This window comes from Salmo salar, chromosome ssa23 (genome assembly GCF_905237065.1).
Source record: "Salmo salar chromosome ssa23, Ssal_v3.1, whole genome shotgun sequence".
NCBI classification, from domain to species: Eukaryota; Metazoa; Chordata; class Actinopteri; order Salmoniformes; family Salmonidae; genus Salmo; species Salmo salar.
In genome coordinates, this window is record NC_059464.1 from 5,354,591 (window position 1) to 5,375,605 (window position 21,015).

Genomic DNA, 21,015 nt, shown 5'->3' on the forward strand with positions numbered 1-21,015 from the left:
TTCAGGTCTGGGGAACGGGCGGGCCAGTCCATAGCATCAATGCCTTCCTCTTGCAGGTACTGTTGACACACTCCAGCCACATGAGGTCTAGCATTCTCTTGCATTAGGAGGAACCCAGGGCCAACTGCATCAGCATATGGTCTTACAAGGGGTCTGAGGATCTCATCTCGGTACCTAATGGCAGTCAGGCTACCTCTGGCGAGCACATGGAGGGCTGTGCGGCCCCCCAAAGAAATGCCACCCCACACCATGACTGACCCACCGCCAAATCGGTCATGCTGGAGGATGTTGCATGCAGCAGAACGATCTCCACGGCGTCTCCAGACTCTGTCACGTCTGTCACATGTGTTCAGTGTGAACCTGCTTTCATCTGTGAAGAGCACAGGACGCCAGTGGTGAATTTGCCGATCTTGGTGTTCTCTGGCAAATGCCAAACGTCCTGCACGGTGTTGGGCTGTAAGCACAACCCCCACCTGTGGACGTCGGGCCCTCATACCACCCTCATGGAGTCTGTTTCTGACCATTTGAGCAGACACATGCACATTTGTGGCCTGCTGGAGGTCATTTTGCAGGGCTCTGGCAGTGCTCCTCCTGCTCCTCCTTGCACAAAGGCGGAGGTAGCGGTCCTGCTGCTGGGTTGTTGCCCTCCTACGGCCTCCTCCACGTCTCCTGATGTACTGTCCTGTCTCCTGGCAGCGCCTCCATGCTCTGGACACTACGCTGACAGACACAGCAAACCTTCTTGCCACAGCTCGCATTGATGTGCTATCCTGGATGAGCTGCACTACCTGAGCCACTTGTGTGGGTTGTAGACTCCGTCTCATGCTACCACTAGAGTGAAAGCACCGCCAGCATTCAAAAGTGACCAAAACATCAGCCAGGAAGCATAGGAACTGAGAAGTGGTCTCTGGTCATCACCTGCAGAACCACTCCTTTATTGGGGGTGTCTTGCTTATTGCCTATAATTTCCACCTGTTGTCTATTCCATTTGCACAACAGCATGTGAAATGTATTGTCAATCAGTGTTGCTTCCTAAGTGGACAGTTTGATTTCACAGAAGTGTGATTGACTTGGAGTTACATTGTGTTGTTTAAGTGTTCCCTTTATTTTTTTGAGCAGTATAGATAAAGGGTCTCAATGCCAAATCTTGAATTATCCCTTTAACTGTAAATATGCATAAATAATCACTAAGTTCAATGTTGTTTTTCTGGAAAGGAAATGCCATGTTTAGCAGAAGGAGATGGGATGGATTCTGCTTTATCACATAATCTATTTTAAACCATTCCATGTTAAACATGGTGTAAAACCCAAATCATAACTGCAAGGGAAAGCATCAGGGGTGTATGTCTACTTGTGTGTGTGACTGTGTGTTGTCTGTGTCGGCCTTGTAGAAGCCGCTTCAGCCGGACATGGGCCACAACTCTCTGGCTAACTTCCAGATTGAGAAGAAGATTGGGCGGGGCCAGTTCAGTGAGGTGTACCGGGCCAGGTACCTGATGGACAACACCTCCATGGCCCTCAAGAAGGTTCAGGTGAGAGAGCCTCATTCGTGCACACATAGCACAGATCATAATGTTTTTCCACCCTTTCGCCCTAGTGCTTTAACCGTTTAAAACATTTTGGGGGCATAAAATAATTAGCTTAAAATAATCCACCAACAGTAGTGGTTTGAACTAGAGACACCAAACTAACTTTCACATGTTCAGGCTATCTAATCAATCGATCAATATTTCCATCTACCTACTTTTTCAACTATAACCAGTCACTACCGTTACTACTGCAGTCATTAACACTACTGCAACTTATTTTACAACCATAAATACTTTAAGACAAGCTAACAAGCACACACATTTTCATTAGGAAATATACTTTTGTAGTTCATCCTGCTTTGTGATCATTACTCTCTACTAGTAGTATACACGATATACCAGTCCAATAATGTCCACTTCACTTTCATGCGTATCTCATGTATAGCATCTGTGATCAGCTAGCCGTGTCTCTTTCCAGCCATCACTCACCTGCATGTCTCTCCGTCCGCTCTTCCTTTGCATCTATTCCTCCATCAGTTTTTAAAATGTAATTTAGCCATGATGGCGAGCGGGGTTGCAGACCCTGATGTCTTCTGTTGTTACATTTGTAAATGTTTTACATTAGAGCAGTGTGCAGAGCGAGCAAAGTTGATACATTGTATCATTTCATCGCCTGGTATAACCAAGAGCACAGGCCATTCTGAGTAGGCTTTGCAATTGCAAGTTCGCTAGTCACAGAGAAAAACGAAAAATGACAACTTCGCGACAGGCATGTTTGCAGCTTTACAGCAAAGAAAACGGCGTGTCTAGCCCAAAAGGTTCGAAAAATATGACCCATATTACCAGAGCTACTTTTTTTTCTTTCTGTGCGATTTCGCACGCATTTTATAGAATTTCACAAACCATGTCGCAGGCCATTTTAAACTAATCCTGTTGTTCATTCATGTTACCGAGCTAGCTAACAACCTATTAATTTGACATTAGCTCTAGGCAAATTAGATTGACACAGGAATAAAGGAAAATGGTCTGCTACTCATGAGATGTGCTTTAAAGGTAGGATTTATATAAGCCTAAGCTATATAAAAATAAAAAAAATCGCTTTCTGGTGCTCCTTAAATTCTGTTTGGTGCCTAATGCTTTTAAAGTTGGGAGAAGTGTGTGTGTGTGTTTTTGAGGGAGGGAGATGACTCTTCTCTATGTTAACTGAAGAGTAAAGAGGGTTTCATGCAGTGTTTTCCCCTGACTGCCACAATGACATGCAGATCATAATGCATGTATATTCCTTCCTCCCATTCCTCCAACCAAATCACCGGTAGGCCTCTGCAAATATGAACAAATCAGTCTTTCTATGCATTATTCTATTTTACAGTGAACAGTGTGAAGTTAATTGAATGTGTTGTATTGAGTTGAATTGTGAATACCAGTTACAGGTTTTTTTGCATAGCACATGCGCGTTACATTTATAAAACGGAGCAAGTGTTTGGGGTATAGGGCGAACAGGACAAGGACACTTGGCCGCTCTGAATTGTATCACAATATTTGGTGATTTTGATGAATATGATTTATTTAAGTGACGTACACCTACCGGTGCCCAGCCCACATGGGCTTACAAGACACTACTAAACACATACCATTTTACCTTGTACTCAAAACAAAATAACATTTTACAAATTATAGGCATACAATAATCTTGGAAAGTACAGATACCATCTAGCCACACTACACAAGCAGTACATTTCTCATTCTCCTCCAGGCATTGTGAACAAACAATTCTACTTGGTATCATGATACTTGGCCTGGTATTGTATTGTTAGTAAAATGTTTGTATCTTGACAACACTACTCTCTACTATCGCTGTATTTAATATTTAACCGTGTCTTTATTTGGGTTTACTGCATTATTGAAATGCTTTATTAAAATGTGTATGTGTTAAACAGAGTGCTGGAAGACCGATTCAACTGTCAGTGTTCATGTCTGGTGGTAGTATGACAGTCTTCATTTACAGATTCCCTCTATAGACTGTAGAAAGTTGGCTCAGAAAGTACGAAACTAGTGTCTTCAGATTAGTCCTTTATAACATGGGAGTGCTTGCCACACTCTAGTGACACATGCAGTAGTTTCCACCATCATGTCACCTGAAGTAAATTGTTGAACACACATTTCTATGTTTTTAAGGTGCATTATGGCTCTAAAAATGTAAAATTCCTCTGTGTGTGTGTGTGTGTGTGTGTGTGTGTGTGTGTGTGTGTGTGTGTGTGTGTTTGTGTTCACAGACAGAGTTCTTTCTTTAGCTAGTCAACCCACCACAATTTACCACCTCGTCTCAGCAACATCACAAGATGAGAAGGTCAATGGGTTCACTTTACTGAGAATCACGCTTGTGATTCTCAGTACAGCTAGCCATTTAATCAAATTTTATTTGTCACATGACCCGAATACAGGTATAAGACCTTATCGTGAAATGCTTACTTACCATCCCTTAACCAACAGTGCAGTTCAAGAAAGAGTTAAGAAAATATTTACTAAATTAACGAAAGTTACATTTTTTTAAATAAAAAGCAACATAATAAAATACCAAAAATAGGCTATTTACAGGGGGTACTGGTACCGAGTCAATGTGCGGGGGTACAGGTTCGTCACGGTAATTTGTACATGTAGGTAGGGGTGAAGTGACTATGCATAGATAATAAACAGCGAGTAGCAGCAGTGTAAAAACAAGGGGGGGGTGTCAATGTAAATAGTCCGGCGTTCAGCAGTCTTGGGGGTAGGTGTTCAGCAGTCTTGGGGGTAGAAGCTGTTTAAGAAGCCTTTTTGTCCTAGACTTGGCATTCCCGAACCGCTTGCCGTGCAGGTGCAGAAAGAACAGTCTATGACTTGGGTGACTGGAGTCTTTGACAATCGTTTGGGCCTTCATCTTACACCGCCTAGTATATAGGTCCTGGATGGCAGAAAGCTTGGCCCCAGTGATGCACTGGGCCGTACGCACTACCCTCTGTAGCGCCTTACGGTCAGATGCCGAGCAGTTGCCATACGAGGCGGTGATGCAACCGGTCAGGACGCTCTCGATTGTTCAGCTGTAGACATTTTTGAGGATCTTGGGAGCCATGCCTATTTTATTTTTATATATTTTTTCACCTTTATTTAACCAGGTAGGCCAGTTGAGAACAAGTTCTCATTTACAACTGCGACCATGCCAAGATAAAGCACTGCAGTGCGACACAAACAACACAGAGTTACACATGGGATAAACAAACGTACAGTCAATAACACAATAGAAAATCTATATGCATCGTGTGCAAATGTAGTAAGGTTAGGGAGGTAAGGAAATAAATAGGCCATATTGGCGAAATAATGACCATTTAGCAATTAACACTGGAGTGATAGATGTGCAGAAGATGAATGTGCAAGTAGAGATACTTGGGTGCAAAGGAGCAAAAAAATAAATAACAATATGGGGATGAGGTAGTTGGGTGGGCTCTTTACAGATGGGCTGTGTACAGCTGCAATGATCGGTAAGCTGCTCTGACAGCTGAAGCTTAAAGTTAGTGAGGGAGATTTAAGACTCCAGCTTCAGTGATTTTTGAAATTCATTCCAGTCATTGGCAGCAGAGAACTGGAAGGAAAGGTGGCCAAAGGAGGAGTTGGCTTTGGGGATGACCAGTGAAATATACCTGCTGGAGCGCGTGCTACGGGTGGGTGCTGCTATGGTGACCAGTGAGCTGAGATAAGGCGGGGCTTTACCTAGCAAATACTTAGATGACCTGGAGCCAGTGGGTTTGGCGACGAATATGTAGCGAGGGCCAGCCAACGAGAGCATACAGGTCGCAGTTGTGGGTGTAGTATATGGGGCTTTGGTGACAAAACGGATGGCACTGTGATAGACTGCATCCAATTTGCTGAGTAGAGTGTTGGAGGCTATTTTGTAAATTACATCGCCAAAGTCAAGGATAGTCATTTTTACGATGGTATGTTTGACAGCATGAGTAAAAGATGCTTTGTTGCAAAATAGGAAGCCCATTTTAGATTTCATTTTGGATTGGAGATGCGTAATGTGAGTCTGGAAGAGTTTACAGTATAACCAGACACCTAGGTATTTGTAGTTGTCCACATAAGTCGAACCGTCCAGAGTAGTGATGCAAGATGGGCGGGCGGGTGCGGGCAGCGATCGGTTGAAGAGCATGCATTTAGTTTTACTTGCATTTAAGATCAGTTGGAGGCCACGGAAGGAGAGTTGTATGGCATTGAAGCGCGTCTGGAGGTTTGTTAACACAGTGTCCAAAGAAGGGCCAGAAGTATACAGAATTGTGTCATCTGTGTAGAGGTGGATCAGAGAATCACCAGCAGCAAGAGCGACATCAATGATATATACAGAGAAAAGAGTCGCCCCGAGAATTGAACCCTGTGGCACCCCCACAGAGACTGCCAGAGGTCCGGACAACAGGCCCTCCGATTTGACACACTGAACTCGATCAGAGAAGTAGTTGGTGAACCAGGCGAGGCAGTCATTTGAGAAACCAAGGAAGGCTGTTGAGTCTGCCGATTTAAGAATATGGGGTTTGACAGAGTCGAAAGCCTTGGCCAGGTTGATGATGACAGCTGCACACTTGTCTTTTATCGATGGCGGTTATGACATCGTTTAGGACCTTGAGCGTGGCTGAGGTGCACCCATGACCAGCTTAGAAACCAGATTGCATAGCGGAGAAGGTACGGTGGGATTCGAAATGGTCAGTGATCTGTTTTGTTAACATGGCTTTGGAAGACTTTAGAGGGGCAGGGTAGGATAGATATAGGTCTGTAACAGTTTGGATCTAGAGTGTCTCCCCCTTTGAAGAGGGGGATGACCGCGCAGCTTTCCAATCTTTAGGGATCTCACACGATACGAAAGAGAGGTTGAACAGGCTAGTAATAGGGGTTGCAACAATTTGTGGCGGATAATTTTAGAACGAGAGGGTCCAGATTGTCTAGCCCAGCTGATTTGTTGGGGTCCAGATTTTGCTGCTCTCAGAACATCAGCTATCTGGATTTGGGTGAAGGAGAGATGAGGAGAAACAGGCAAGTTGCTGTGGGGGGTGCAGAGCTGTTGACCAGGGTAGGAGTAGCCAGGTGGAAAGCATGGCCAGCTGTAGAAAAATGATTATTGAAATGATCGTAGATTTATCGGGGGTGACTGTGTTATTCCTAGCCTAGCCTCAGTGCAGTGGGCAGCTGGGAGGAGGTGCTCTTATTCTCCATGGACTATAATGTCCCAGAACTTCTTGGAGTTTGTGCTACAGGATGCAAATTCCTGTTTGAAAAAGCTAGCCTTTGCTTTCCTAACTGCCTGTGTATACTGGTTCCTAACTTCCCTGAAAAGTTGCATATCGCTGGGGCTATTCGATACTAATGCAGTATGCCACAGGATGCTTTTGTGCTGGTCAAGGGCAGTCAAGTCTGGAGTGAACCAAGGGCTATATCTGTTCTTAGTTCTACATTTTTTTGAATGGGGCATGCTTATTTAAGATGGTGCGGACAGCACTTTTATAGAATAACCAGGCATCTTCTACTGACGGAATGGGGTCAATATCCTTCCAGGATATCTGGGCAAGGTCGATTAGAAAGCCCTGCTCGCTGAAGTGTTTTGGGGAGCGTTTGACTGCGGACCCATTACGGATGCAGTCAGTGATTGCTCAGATCCTGGTTGAAGACAGCAGAGATGTATTGAGAGGGTAGGTTGGTCAGGATGATATCTATGAGGGTGCCCGTGTTTACGGATTTAGGGTTGTACCTGGTAGGTTACTTGATCATTTGTGTGAGATTGAGGGCATCTAGCTTAGATTGTAGGATGTCCGGGGTGTTAAGCATATCCCAGTTTAGGTCACCTAACAGTATAAACTTTGAAGATAAATGGGGGGCAATTAATTCACATATGGTGTCCAGGGCACAGCTGGGGGCTGAGGGGGGTCTATAACAAGCGGCAACAGTGAGAGACTTATTTCTGGAACGGTGGATTTTTTTTTCTTCAGTCTCCTGAGGGGGAAAAGGTGTTATCATGCCCTCTTCACGACTGTCTTGGTGTGTTTGGACCATGATCGTTTATTGGTAATGTGGACACCAAGGAACTTTAAACTCTCAACCCGCTCCACTACAGCCCCGTCGATGTTAATTGGAGCCTGTTCTGCCAGCCTTTTCATGTAGTCCACGCGAGATGACATCAACACTGTCTGTGTATCGTTATTAACAGTGACTGGGAAAGTTGATTATCTGGAGGAACAATCCAGAAGGAATAACATGGTTGTGGATGACATACCAGAGTCTACACATGAGTCTGAGGAGAAAGTGAGAAAACTTTTGCAGAAAAGATGCAGATCGATCATGGGAAGATTGAGTTGGAGCGCTCCCACAGGTCTGGAAAACCTTAAACCAGCCCAGGTGAAAGACCCAGGCTGATAGTGGTCAAGTTGCTAAGGTTCAATGACAAGATGGCTGTTCTGGAGAGAGCCAAGAACTTGAGAGGAACCAACATCTTCCACAATGAGGACTTCTGTGAAGCTGTGCGCCAGCAGTGGAAATAACTTAATCCAGCTATGAAAGCTGCCAGAGAGCGTGGGAACATTGATTAGATCCGCTACAACTGGCTTATTGTCTACCCTCCCAACCACAAGCCTGGGAGGAATGAGTAAGCCAAGCTTCCGGGTCAGTAGCTTTAGCCCAACATCACACACACACCAACTGACACTCACAAGTGCCTGATTGACTGACTATTAGCAAAACAATGTTTTTAATTTAATGTCGTTTTTTTTTTAGGACTGACCCCAATTAGTCAACTGGTTAATTGTTTGGTTGTTAGGCTGTTGGTCGACCGAGATTGTTTTAGTTGAGTGGTAACAAATATAAATATATGCACTACCGTTCAAACATTTGGTGTCTCTAAGAAATGTCCTTGTTTTTCAAAGAAAATCTAATTTTTTGTCCATTTAAAATAACACCAAACTGATCAGAAATACAGTGTGGACATTGTTAATGCCGTAAATGACTATTGTAGCTGGAAACGGCATTTAATGGAATATCTACATAGGTGTACAGAAGCACATTATCAGCAACTGTCACTCCTGTGTTCCAATGGCACATTCTGTTAGCTAATGCAAGTTTATCATTTTAAAAGGCTAGTTGATCATTAGAAAACCCTTTTGCAATTATGTTGTGGAAGGCTACCCAAAATGTTTGACCCAAGTTCAACCATTTACAGGCAATGCTACCAAATACTAATTGAGTGTATGTAAACTTCTGACCCACTTGGAATGTGATGAAAGAAATAAAAGCTGAAATAAATAATTCTCTCTACTATTATTCTAACATTTCACATTGTTAAAATAAAGTGGTGATCCTAACTGATGTAAGACAGGGAATTCTTACTAGGTTTTAATGTATTTGGCTAAGGTGTATTTAAACTTGCGACCATCTCAGTGAACTAATTCATTGTGGAGGCCGAGACTAAGAGCCAATTTATGTTTGATCCGAAAATGTGGTCGGAGGCAAAATATGGAGGGTATGACTGAATTGCCGAGCCTCCAGAGGCATGCAGATGCCAAATCGAGATCCATACCACATCGCCATGCGCCTCCCAAATTTTGTAACAATGCGGAGAGCTCTGTATAGCTCCGCATTGACATGATTAGTTGACGGGAGGTGGGGGTGGTACATTCTGTAGAAAACAAACTCACTCACTTGACAACAGCTCTGCACTCAATCCTATAGAGTATGAATGCCCTGACTTCTGCTGAGGTCGTATCACCGTAATGCTGCATGGCCGCCAATGCAGACGTCGGATTGACCATGCGCCCAGATGCATAATGCACTTCTCTCTACAGAATGCACTCTCTCCCGCAAAGTTGTGCACTTTCATTGTTACGTAACTTCATTGAGTGAATTGTTTGCATTTGATTGTATATTGTATATTAATTCCCATTACATAGATCACCAGTAGTACATTTGCCGTTAATTCCTATAATTTCTAATCTACAATGTTTGTTACTTTGGTTACAGTAATTTCTGTTAATGCGTTCAGTATTATTATTGCAGTCTTCCTGTTATCATTGCCGGAGTTGAGACATTGGAGTGCACAACCTATGCTACACTTGTGAGAAACAAGTTTTGGTTTATTTCATTCCATCTTTGAGTTTTGTCAATTTAGTCATTTGTCTTTTGTTTGGAGCCCTCCTGTTAATGTTGAGTAAAGACTCACATGAATAGAATTAGGCCTATAGGCTACCTGGCCTGCGTGCAAATGTAGGCATATAAATATGCCCATTTGGGGATCTGATAGTATTTCTGATTGGCTTAACGCACCACCACTAATGAGCTGTGGAGCTTATCAAAGTAATGTTTCCTTCACCTCAAACAGCAAGCAAATAAAGTATATTTTTACATCCATTGAGAATTAACAGTAGTTCCTCAATGTATTTGAAACATCTTTCCAGCTCTCTCCCTTTCGATAACCACTCGTGAAAGGGAAAACTGTTATGCTCTGATCCAGTGGAAACATCATAAAAAAGGCCTACCTGATTATGATTACTTCATAGCAGTGCTTGACTTGGACTTTAAAAGGTTCTGGTACTCATTTTGGTTGCCGGTACTGTTTATATTTAGGTGCAGGAGAGCCACAATACTCCGCTTCGGTGAGTTCCTGCCCAAGCCAAGCACTGCTTCTCATTCCTTGCGCAAATACCCAAACTCACTGGTCCAGGAAACTCTGAGGGCCCAGAGTATTTTATACAATGTTGCAAGTTCACTAGTGCAAGAAAGTTAATTGTTGATACAATGTTTCAAGTTTGTTGCAGACAGTCCATGTGTTGTGAGTGTGATTTATAGGATATTTATTTTGAATAGGATATTTTCTACCTGCAGAATACAATGTTTTTATGTGTTGGCTTTATGTAGGCAATTTTTTACGTAGTTGGCAATACTTTTTAGATTGGTATCATTTTAATTTAGATTTGGATCAAATTTTTATTAACCACATGACAATGATTTTGAGACATGAAGACATTATTATAAATTAAATGAAACTGTTAGACCAAAATGTGCATATGAAAACCATAACTGGCATGCAGATTGGTAGAAATTGTAAGAAAAATTGGTATTCCACATGAGAAAGGTTGCCGACTCCTTGTGTAGCCGATTTACCGGCAACTTCAGGAGAGTAATGGCGGAATCTGCGGCAGTCAGCACGAGCGGGAGGAGAACAGTTGGGTCAGGTTAAGGTTTTTTTCTTCTGGTTATCTAGATCTCTGGCACCCTCCGTCTTATTTCATCAAATGCTAAGCTTAAAGCATCAGACCAGCTCAATGAATGTAGTTGATTTTATTGAAACACATAGGGTGTCTAAATATGGAAAAATACACGTAAAAAAATGTTGAGCTCTCGTTTGGTCGAAAGAACAGACAACTTTCGGTCGACCAACATTTTATTTTATTTTTTCAGGGACAGCCCTAGTTTTTTCCTCCATATTATGTCTCTGACAAGCTACCCAGAAAAGGGCTAAGAATATATAGCCCATATGTAGCCTTAGAAATAAGGTTCAAGAAATCAATAACTTACGAAGATAACATTCATATACTGGCTATCTCTGAGACTCAGATAATTCCTTGTATCTGAGTCGGTACAGCCACCTAGTTTCTTCACGCATCGCGCCGACAGAAACAAGCATCTCTCTGGTAAGAAGAAGGGCGGGGGTGTATGCCTTATGATTAACGAGACGTGGTGTGATCATAACAATGTACAGGAACTCAAGTCCTTTTGTTCACCTGACTTAGAATTCCTCACTATCAAATGTCGACCGCATTATCTACCAAGAGAATTCTCTTCGATCATAATCACAGTCGTGTATGTCCCCCCCAAAACAGACACATCGACGGCCCTGAAAGAACTTCATTTGACTCTATGTAAACTGGAAACCACATATCCTGAGGCTGCATTTATTGTAGCCGGGGATTTTAACAAGGCTAATCTGGAAACAAGGCTCCCCAAATTCTATCAACATATTGTGCTACCAGGGGTAGGTAAAACCCTGGATCATTGTTGTTCTAACTTCCGCAACGCATATAAGGCCCTCCCCCGCCCTCCCTTTGGAAAAGCTGACCACGACTCCATTTTGTTGCTCCCAGCCTATAGACAGAAACTAAAACAGGAAGCTCCCGCCCTCAGGTCTGTTCAACGCTGGTCCGACCAATCGGATTCCACGATTCAAGATTGCTTCGATCACATGAACTGGGATATGTTCCGCATTGCGTCAAACAACAACATTGACGAATACGCTGATTCGGTGTGCAAGTTCATTAACAAGTGCATCGGTGGTGATGTACCCACAGTTTCTATTAAAACATTCCCCAACCAGAAACCGTGGATTGATGGCAGCATTCACGCAAAACTGAACGCGCGAACCACTGCTTTTAATCAGGGCAAGGTGACCGGAAACATGACCGAATACAAACAGTGTAGCTACTCCCTCCGCAAGGCAATCAAACAAGCTAAGCATCAGTATAGAGACAAAGTGGAGTCGCAATTCAATGGCTCAGACATGAGAGGTATGTGGCAGGGTCTACAGTCAATCATGGACTACAAAAGAAAAACCAGCCCCGTCGCGGATCACGATGCCTTGCTCCCAGACAGACTGAACAACTTTTTTGCTCGCTTTGAGGACAATACAGTACCACTGACACGGCCCGCTACCAAAACCTGCGGGCTCTCCTTCACTGTAGCCAACGTGAGTAAAACATTTAAACGTGTTAACCCTCGCAAGGCTGCAGGCCCAGACGGCATCCCCGGCCGCGTCCTCAGAGCACACGCAGACCAGCTGGCTGGTGTGTTTACAGACATATTCAATCAATCCTTATCCCAGTCTGCTGTCCCCACATGCTTTTAGAGGGCCACCATTGTTCCTGTTCCCAAGAAAGCGAAGGTAACTGAGCTAAACGACTACCGCCTCGTAGCACTCACTTCCGTCATCATGAAGTGCTTTAACCTCTATGGGCTAGGTGGGACGCTAGCGTGCCACCCGTGGTGCACTCCATCAACAGCAGGTGCATTTCAAGAGCGGCAAATTTGAATCCAAATAAATGTCAAAATTCAAATTTTTCAAACATACAACTATTTTACAGCCTTTGAAAGATAAACATCTCCTTAATCTAACCACGTTTTACGATTTCAAAAAGGTTTTACGGCGAAAGCATAAATTTAGAGTATGTTAGGACAGTACATTTACAAGAGTTGTGTGTAATGTTTTGTCAAGTCAAAGACAGGGTCACCAAAACCATAAAACCAGCTAAAATGATGCACTAACCTTTTACAATCTCCATCAGATGACACTCCTAGGACATTATGTTAGACAATGCATGCATTTTTAGTTCTATCAAGTTCATATTTATATCCAAAAACAGCGTTTTACTATGGCATTGATGTTGAGGAAATCGTTTCCCTCCAATAACCGGCAGTCAAGTCAGCGTCACAAATTAAATAATTAAAATTAGAAAACATTGGTAAAATATTATATTGTCATTTAAAGAATTATAGATTTACATCTCTTGAACGCAATCAACTTGCCAGATTTAAAAATAACCTTACTGGGAAATCACACTTTGCAATAATCTGAGCACTGCGCCCAGAAAAATACGCGTTGCGATACAGACTAGACGTCATGTTGGGGAGATCTAAAATCGAAAATACTATGTAAATAATCCATTACCTTTGATTCTCTTCATCAGATGTCACTTCCAGGTATCACAGGTCCATAACGAATGTAGTTTTGTTCAAAAAAGCTCATCATTTATGTCCAAAAATCTCCGTCTTGTTAGCACATGATCTAAGCCAGCCGGACTTCTCGTCATGAACGAGGGGAAAAAATATATTTACGTTCGTTCAAACATGTCAAACGTTGTATAGCATAAATCATTAGGGCCTTTTTTAACCAGAACATGAATAATATTCAAGGTGGACGAATGCATACTCTTTTATAACGTATTGGAACGAGGGTACCCAACATGAACTCGCGCCAGGTGTCTAATGGGACATCATCGTTCCATGGCTCTTGTTCGGTCAGATCTCCCTCCAGAAGACTCAAAACACTTTGTAAAGGCTGGTGACATCTAGTGGAAGCAATAGGAAGTGCCAAAATATTCCTCAGCCCCTGTGTTTTTCAATGGGATAGGTTTAAAGTCAATACAACACATCAGGTATCCACTTCCTGTCAGAAAATGTCTCAGGGTTTTGCCTGCCAAATGAGTTCTGTTATACTCACAGACACCATTCAAACAGTTTTAGAAAATTTAGGGTGTTTTCTATCCATATGTAATAAGTATATGCATATTCTAGTTACTGGGTAGGATTAGTAACCAGATTAAATCGGGTACATTTTTTTTATCCAGACGTGCAAATGCTGCCCCCTAGCCCTAACAGGTTAAAGAGACTAGTCAAGGACCATATCACCTCCACCCTACCTGACACCCTAGACCCACTCCAATTTGCTTACCGCCACAATAGGTCCACAGACGACGCAATTGCCATCACACTGCACACTGCCCTAACCCATATGGACAAGAGGAATACCTATGTAAGAATGCTGTTCATGGACTACAGCTCAGCATTTAACACCATAGTACCCTCCAAACTCGTCATTAGGCTCGAGACCCTGGGTCTCGACCCCACCCTGTGCAACTGGGTCCTGGACTTTCTGACGGGCCGCCCCCAGGTGGTGAGGGTAGGTAACAACATCTCCACCCCGCTGATCCTCAACACTGGGTCCCCACAAGGGTGCGTTCTCAGCCCTCTACTGTACTCCCTGTTCACCGATGACTGCGTGGCCATGCACGCCTCCAACTCAATCATCAAGTTTGCAGATGACACTACAGTGGTAGGCTTGATTACCAACAACGACGAGACGGCCTACAGGGAGGAGGTGAGGGCCCTCGGAGTGTGGTGTTAGGAAAATAACCTCACACTCAATGTCACCAAAACAAAGGAGATGATCGTGGACTTCAGGAAACAGCAGAGGGAGCAGCCCCCTATCTATATTGATGGGACCGTAGTGGAGAGTTAAGTTCCTCGGCGTACACATCACGGACAAACTGAAATGGTCCACCAACACAGACAGCGTGGTGAAGAAGGCGCAGCAGCGCCTCTTCAACCTCAGGAGGCTGAAGAAATTTGGCTTGTCACCAAAAACACTCAAACTTTTACAGATGCACAATCCACAGCATCCTGTCGGGCTGTATCACCGCCTGGTACGGCAGCTGATCCGCCCATAACCGGAAGGCTCTCCAGAGGGTAGTGAGGTCTGCACAACGCATCACCGGGACACCTACACCACCCGATATCACAGGAAGACCAAAAAGATCATCAAGGACAACAACCACCCGAGCCACTGCCTGTTCACCCCGCTATCATCCAGAAGGCGAGGTCAGTACAGGTGCATCAAAGCGGGGACCGAGAGACTGAAAAACAGCTATCTCAAGGCCATCAGACTGTTAACCTCTCTAGGGGACCACACTATTCAACAGCCAGTGACACATCAGAGTGCCAAATTTAAAACCACAAAATGTCATAATTCAAAGTTCTCAAACATAGGACTATTTTACACCATTTTATAGATACACTTCTCCTGAATCGAACCACGTTGTCCGATTTACAAAAGGCTTTATAGCGAAAGCAAAACATTAGATTATGTTAGGAGAGTACATAGACACAAATAATCACACAGCCATTTTCCAAGCAAGCATATATGTCACATAAACCCAAACCACAGCTAAATGCAGCACTAACCTTTGATGATCTTCATCAGATGACACTCCTAGGACATTATGTTATACAATACATGCATGTTTTGTTCTATCAAGTTCATATTTATATAAAAAAACAGCTTTTTACATTAGCATGTGATGTTCAGAACTAGCATACCCACCGAAAACTTCCGGTGAAATTACTAATTTACTCACGATAAATGTTGACAAAATACATAACAATTATTTTAAGAATTATAGATACAGAACTCCTTTATGCAATCGCTTTGTCCAATTTTAAAATAGCTTTTCGGCGAAAGCACATTTTGCAATATTCTGAGTACATAGCTCGGCCATCACGGCTAGCTATTTTGACATCCGCCACTTCGGGGTCACCTAAACTCAGAATTACTATTAGAAAAATTGGATTACCTTTGCTGTTCTTCGTCAGAATGCACTCCCAGGACTTCTACTTCAACAACAAATGTTGTTTTGGTTCCAAATAATCCATAGTTATATCCAAATACCGCTGTTTTGTTCATGCGTTCAGGTAACTATCCAATTGGTAACGCGCGAGCGCATTTCGTAACACAAAATTTCAAAATATTCCATTACCGTACTTAGAAGCATGTCAAACGCGGTTTAAAATCAATTTTTATGCTACTTTTCTCATAAAATAGCGATAAAATTCCAACCGGGCAACGTTGTATTCATTCAAAGGCTGAAAAAAATGGAGAAGTCTCCTGAACGCGCATCTCAGTCTCACTGTCCCCAGGCTGACCACTCACAAACAGAGCTGCTGTACTTTGCCCAGAGACAGCAGACACCCCATTCCACTTTCTGCCGGCTTTAGAGAGCCAGTGGAAGCCTTAGAAAGTGTCACGTTACAGCACAGATGCTGTATTTTCGATAGAGACGCAACAGAAGGACAACAAATTGTCAGACAGGGCACTTCCTGTATGGAATCTTCTCAGGTTTTGTCCTGCCATATGAGTTCTGTTATACTCACAGACACCATTCAAACAGTTTTAGAAACTTTAGAGTGTTTTCTATCCAAATCTAATTATATGCATATTCTAGTTTCTGGGCAGGAGTAGTAACCAGATTAAATCGGGTACGTTTTTTTATCCGGCCGTGAAAATACTGCCCCCTATACCACAACAGGTTAAACAGCCATCACTAACATTGAGTGGCTGCTGCTAACATACTGACTCAACTCCACCCACTTTAATAATCTCTTCACTAGCCACTTTATATTATATAATGTTTAATTACCCTACATTACTAATCTCTTATGTATATACTGTACGCTATACCATCTACTGCATCTTGCCATCTTGATGTAATGTATCTCTAGCCACTTTAAACAATGTTGCTTCATATAATGTTTTCATTGCTCATCTCATATGTATATACTGTACTCTATACCATCTACTGCATCTTGCCTATGCCGTTCGGCCATCAGTCATTTATATATTTTTATGTACATATTCGTATTCATTCCTTTACACTTCTGTGTATAAGGTAGTTGTTGTGAAATTATTAGGTTATATTACTTGTTAGATATTACTGCATGGTCGGAACTAGAAGCACAAGCATTTCGCTACACTTGCATTAACACCTGCTAACCATGTGTATATGACAAATACATTTGATTTGATTATACAGCAGTAGTAATACATGGATGTAACATATACAGAAATGCCTATGGAGGAGGTGTTGTTACATATGTTCAGAGCCATATTCCTGTAAAGCTTAGAGAGGATCTCATATCTAATGTTGAAGTGTTGTGGTTGCTGATTTATCTGCCTCATCAAAAGCCTCTTCTTTTGGGTGCTGCTATAGGACAACAATTGCTAACAGTCAGTATCTGGATAATATGTTTGAAATGCTTGATAATGTGTGTGATGTTAAGGGGGGCCTGTTTTCTGGGTGACCAAGCTGTCCGCTCAAGAGGAAGCTTCCTACTGTAACCAGTGCCTGTACTCTGGCTCAGGTTATCAATCAACCAACCAGTGTTTACAAACAGTACAGGAACTACATCATCCAAGTGTGTTGATCATATCTTTACTAATTCTGCAGAACTTTGTTCTATAGCTGTGTCCATACCCATTGAATATATTGATCATAATATAGTTACTACAGTGGCTTGCGGAAGTATTCACCCCCTTTGGCATTTTTACTAATTTGTTGCCTTACAACCTGGAATGAAAATAGATTTTTGGGGGGTTTGTATCATTTGATTTACACAACATAACTACCACTTTGAAGATGCCAAATATTTTTTCTTGTGAAACAAACAAGAAATAAAACAAAAAAAACAGAAAACTTGAGCGTGCATAACTATTCCCCCCCAAAAGTCAATACTTTGTAGAGCCACCTTTTGCAGCAATTACAGCTGCAAGTCTCTTGGGGTATGTCTCTATAAGCTTGGCACATCTAGCCACTGGGATTTTTGCCCATTCTTCAAGGCAAAACTGCTACAGCTCCTTCAAGTTGGATGGGTTCCGCTGGTGTACAGCAATCTTTGTCATACCACAGATTCTCAATTGGATTGAGGTCTGGGCTTTGACTAGGCCATTCCAATACATTTAAATGTTTCCCAATTAACCACTCAAGTGTTGCTTTATCAGTATGCTTAGGATACAGTTGTACTTTATTTATTTATCTTGCTCCTTTGCACCCCAGTATCTCTACTTGAACATTAATCTTCTGCACATCTTCTGCACATCTTTTTGTTTTCTTTTGTTCTGCTGTATTAGTGACTGTATGTTTTGTTTATTCCATGTGTAATTCTGTTGTTGTATGTGTCGAATTGCTACGCTTTATCTTGGCCAGGTCGCAGTTGCAAATGAGAACTTGTTCTCAACTAGCCTACCTGGTGAAATATATATATTTTTTTAAAGGGTCATTGGCCTGCAGGAAGGTGAACCTCCGTCCCAGTCTCAAATCTCTGGAAGACTGAAAAAGGTTTCCCTCAAGAATTTCCCTGTATTTAGCGCCATCCATAATTTCTTCAATTCTGACCAGTTTCCCAGTCCATGCCAATGAAAAACATCCCCACAACATGATGCTGCCACCACCATGCTTCACTGTGGGCATGGTGTTCTCGGGGTGATGAGAGGTGTTGGGTTCATGCCAGACATAGTGTTTTCCTTGATGGCCAAAAAGCTCAATTTTAGTCTCATCTGACCAGAGTGCCTCCTTCCATATGTTTGGGGAGTCTCCCACATGCCTTTTGGTGAACACCAAACGTGTTTGCTTATTTTTTTCTTTACGCAAAGGCTTTTTTTCTGGCCTCTCTTCCATAAAGACCAGCTCTGTGGAGTGTACGGCTTAAAGTGGTGCTATGAACAGATACTCCAATCTCTGCAGCTCCTTCAGGGTTATCTTTGATATCTTTGTTGCCTCTGATTAATGCCTTCCTTACCTGGTCCGTGAGTTTTGGTAGGTGGCTCTCTCTTGGCAGGTTTGTTGTGGTGCCATATTCTTTCAATTTTTTAATAATGGATGTAATGGCGCTCCGTAGGATGTTCAAAGTTTCAGATATTTTTTTATAACCCAACCCTGATCTGTACTTCTCCACAATTTTGTCCCTGACCTGTTTGGAGAGCTCCTTGGTCTTCATGGTGCCGCTTGCTTGGTGGTGCCCCTTGGTTAATGGTGTTGCAGACTCTGGGGACTTTCAGAACAGGTGTATATATATACTGAGATCATGTGACAGATCATGTGACACTTAGATTGCACGCATGTGGACTTTATTTAACTAATTATGTGATTTCTGAAGGTAATTGGTTGCACCAAATCTTATTTAGGGGCTTCATCGCAAAGGGGGTGAATACATATTCGCGCACCACTTTTCCGTTTTCTTTTTTTTCCTACATTTTTTTAAACAAGTTTTTTTATTTTTTATTTCACTTTGTCAATTTGGACTATTTTGCCTATGTCCATTTACATGAAATCCAAATAAAAATCCATTTAAATTACAGGTTGTAATGCAACAAAATAGGAAAAACACAGAGGGGGATGAATACTTTTGCAGGCAAAACGACACTGGGCCAAATGTGCGCCGCCCTATAGGACTCCCAATCACGGCCGGATGTGATGCAGCCTGGATTCGAACTAGGGACTGAAGTGACGCCTCTTGCTCTGATATATAGTGCCTTAGACCGCTGCGCTGCTTGGGAGCCCTTCAGTTGGTCTTTTTCTTGTTATCTTTTAAAAATAGTCGTGTTATTTTGGTCGTGGTGTTCTTAGTTTAGATTTGTGTTACGGTTCCTGTCCGTTAGTGTTCTGTATTTTGTCATGTTCTGTGTTTTGTGTGGACCCCTCTTCAGCAGCTAATGGGGATCCGAATACAAATCATAAATCATATGCTGAACAATTATAGCCTCCTAGGACTTTCTCTCTCTATAAGACAGGGATGTAGACCCGCGGACCAATAAAAAACAAAAAAAAGATTGTATTTTCATTTGTTTGGGGGGGAAATTCAATCGGAGTGTCAATTTACTGTTGAGAGTTAGTATAATAGATGCACCAAGTGCAATTCCGAAATTTGGTTGTGCATCAGCAGTCGCTCAATTAGCCCAGCATAATTTTTTGTTGTTGATTGGCCAGCTATCTAAACTTGTAAGTAAGCATGGTCGAATTACCGACTGGGGTTGGCCCATTGATAATCAGTTATCATATTAAAAACGGCAAACATTTGTCTCCACCCTATGTCAAAATGTGTAGAATTGCAGGAAATTGGGGGGGTGTATTCATGTGGATACGTAGACCCACAAGCCACTGTGGCCCCTCATGATGAGTTCTGTTTTTTGGGGGAGCCGCACCCCCATCAAAGTAGCCCATCCCTGCTCTAAGACAATGGGTCATAGAAATGGCTCTTGACGCCTAGGTGGGATACCATGTGACCTCTCAAGACTAAAAAAGCACTGCTCCCCTCTCAATTAAATTCAAAGGTTTTTATTGGCATGGGAAACATGTTTACTTTGCCAAACATGTAAAATAGATAATAATCAAAACCTCTCTCACTCTCTTATCATTGTCTTCTCTGCCCTGCTCTGAGCTCAACAGCTTCTCAAAGGAGGGAAGAAGAACCTCCATTTAGGGGCCTTAGCAAGAAATGGTAACTGATAAGAAAGGGAAAGTAACTTTTCAGGACAGAATACCTGCAATTTAGTACATTTCCAATTGTGACTGAAGAGCCCAAGTACAAGCAGTCTCAGTGGGGACTTAAGACATGCAGGCTGTATCACAACCGGCCGTGATTGGTAGTCCCATAGGGCGGTGCACAATTGGCCTAGCGTTGTCTGTGTTTGGCCGGTGTAAGCCGTCATTGTAAATAAGAATCTGTTCATAACTGACTTGCGTAGTTAAATAAAAAAAAGACTTAAAGAGCTAGTGAAGCCTGAACCGTACACATAAGCTAACCTTCTTCAAGGAAAGGAGAAGAAACTCCAGATCATTGCCTGTGCAACATCAAGAAGAGGGCCATCAGACAGAGCAAACAGGAACACAACTCAAGAAGGAGCACCATAAGGAGCACAATCCAGAGAAAAAGAAAAAGAACAAGCACAAGGACACTCAACTCGAGGGAAAGGACACACAGCCTTCCTCTTTTTGTTCTCACCATGCGGCCTGAACAACCAAGAAGCCACAGTAGACTTTGATTACAGGCTAGAGTATAACTTTCCTTCAATATTCATATATTCTCGAGGTCTTCACTTATTATCTTT

At 42.5% G+C, this 21,015-nt stretch overlaps 1 protein-coding gene across 6 annotated transcripts in view; it reads left to right on the forward strand.

Moving 5' to 3' along the window:
* Positions 1-21,015, forward strand: part of nek7 (NIMA related kinase 7) — a 136,511-nt gene that overhangs the window by 83,928 nt on the left and 31,568 nt on the right. For 5 of the 6 annotated variants that reach the window (XM_045705878.1, XM_014168702.2, XM_014168703.2 and 2 more), the window contains 1 exon segment: positions 1,392-1,532. The exons of the other annotated variant lie outside the window; for it this stretch is intronic. In XM_045705878.1, the coding sequence (XP_045561834.1) occupies positions 1,392-1,532 (141 nt within the window). 6 annotated transcript variants of the gene reach the window in all.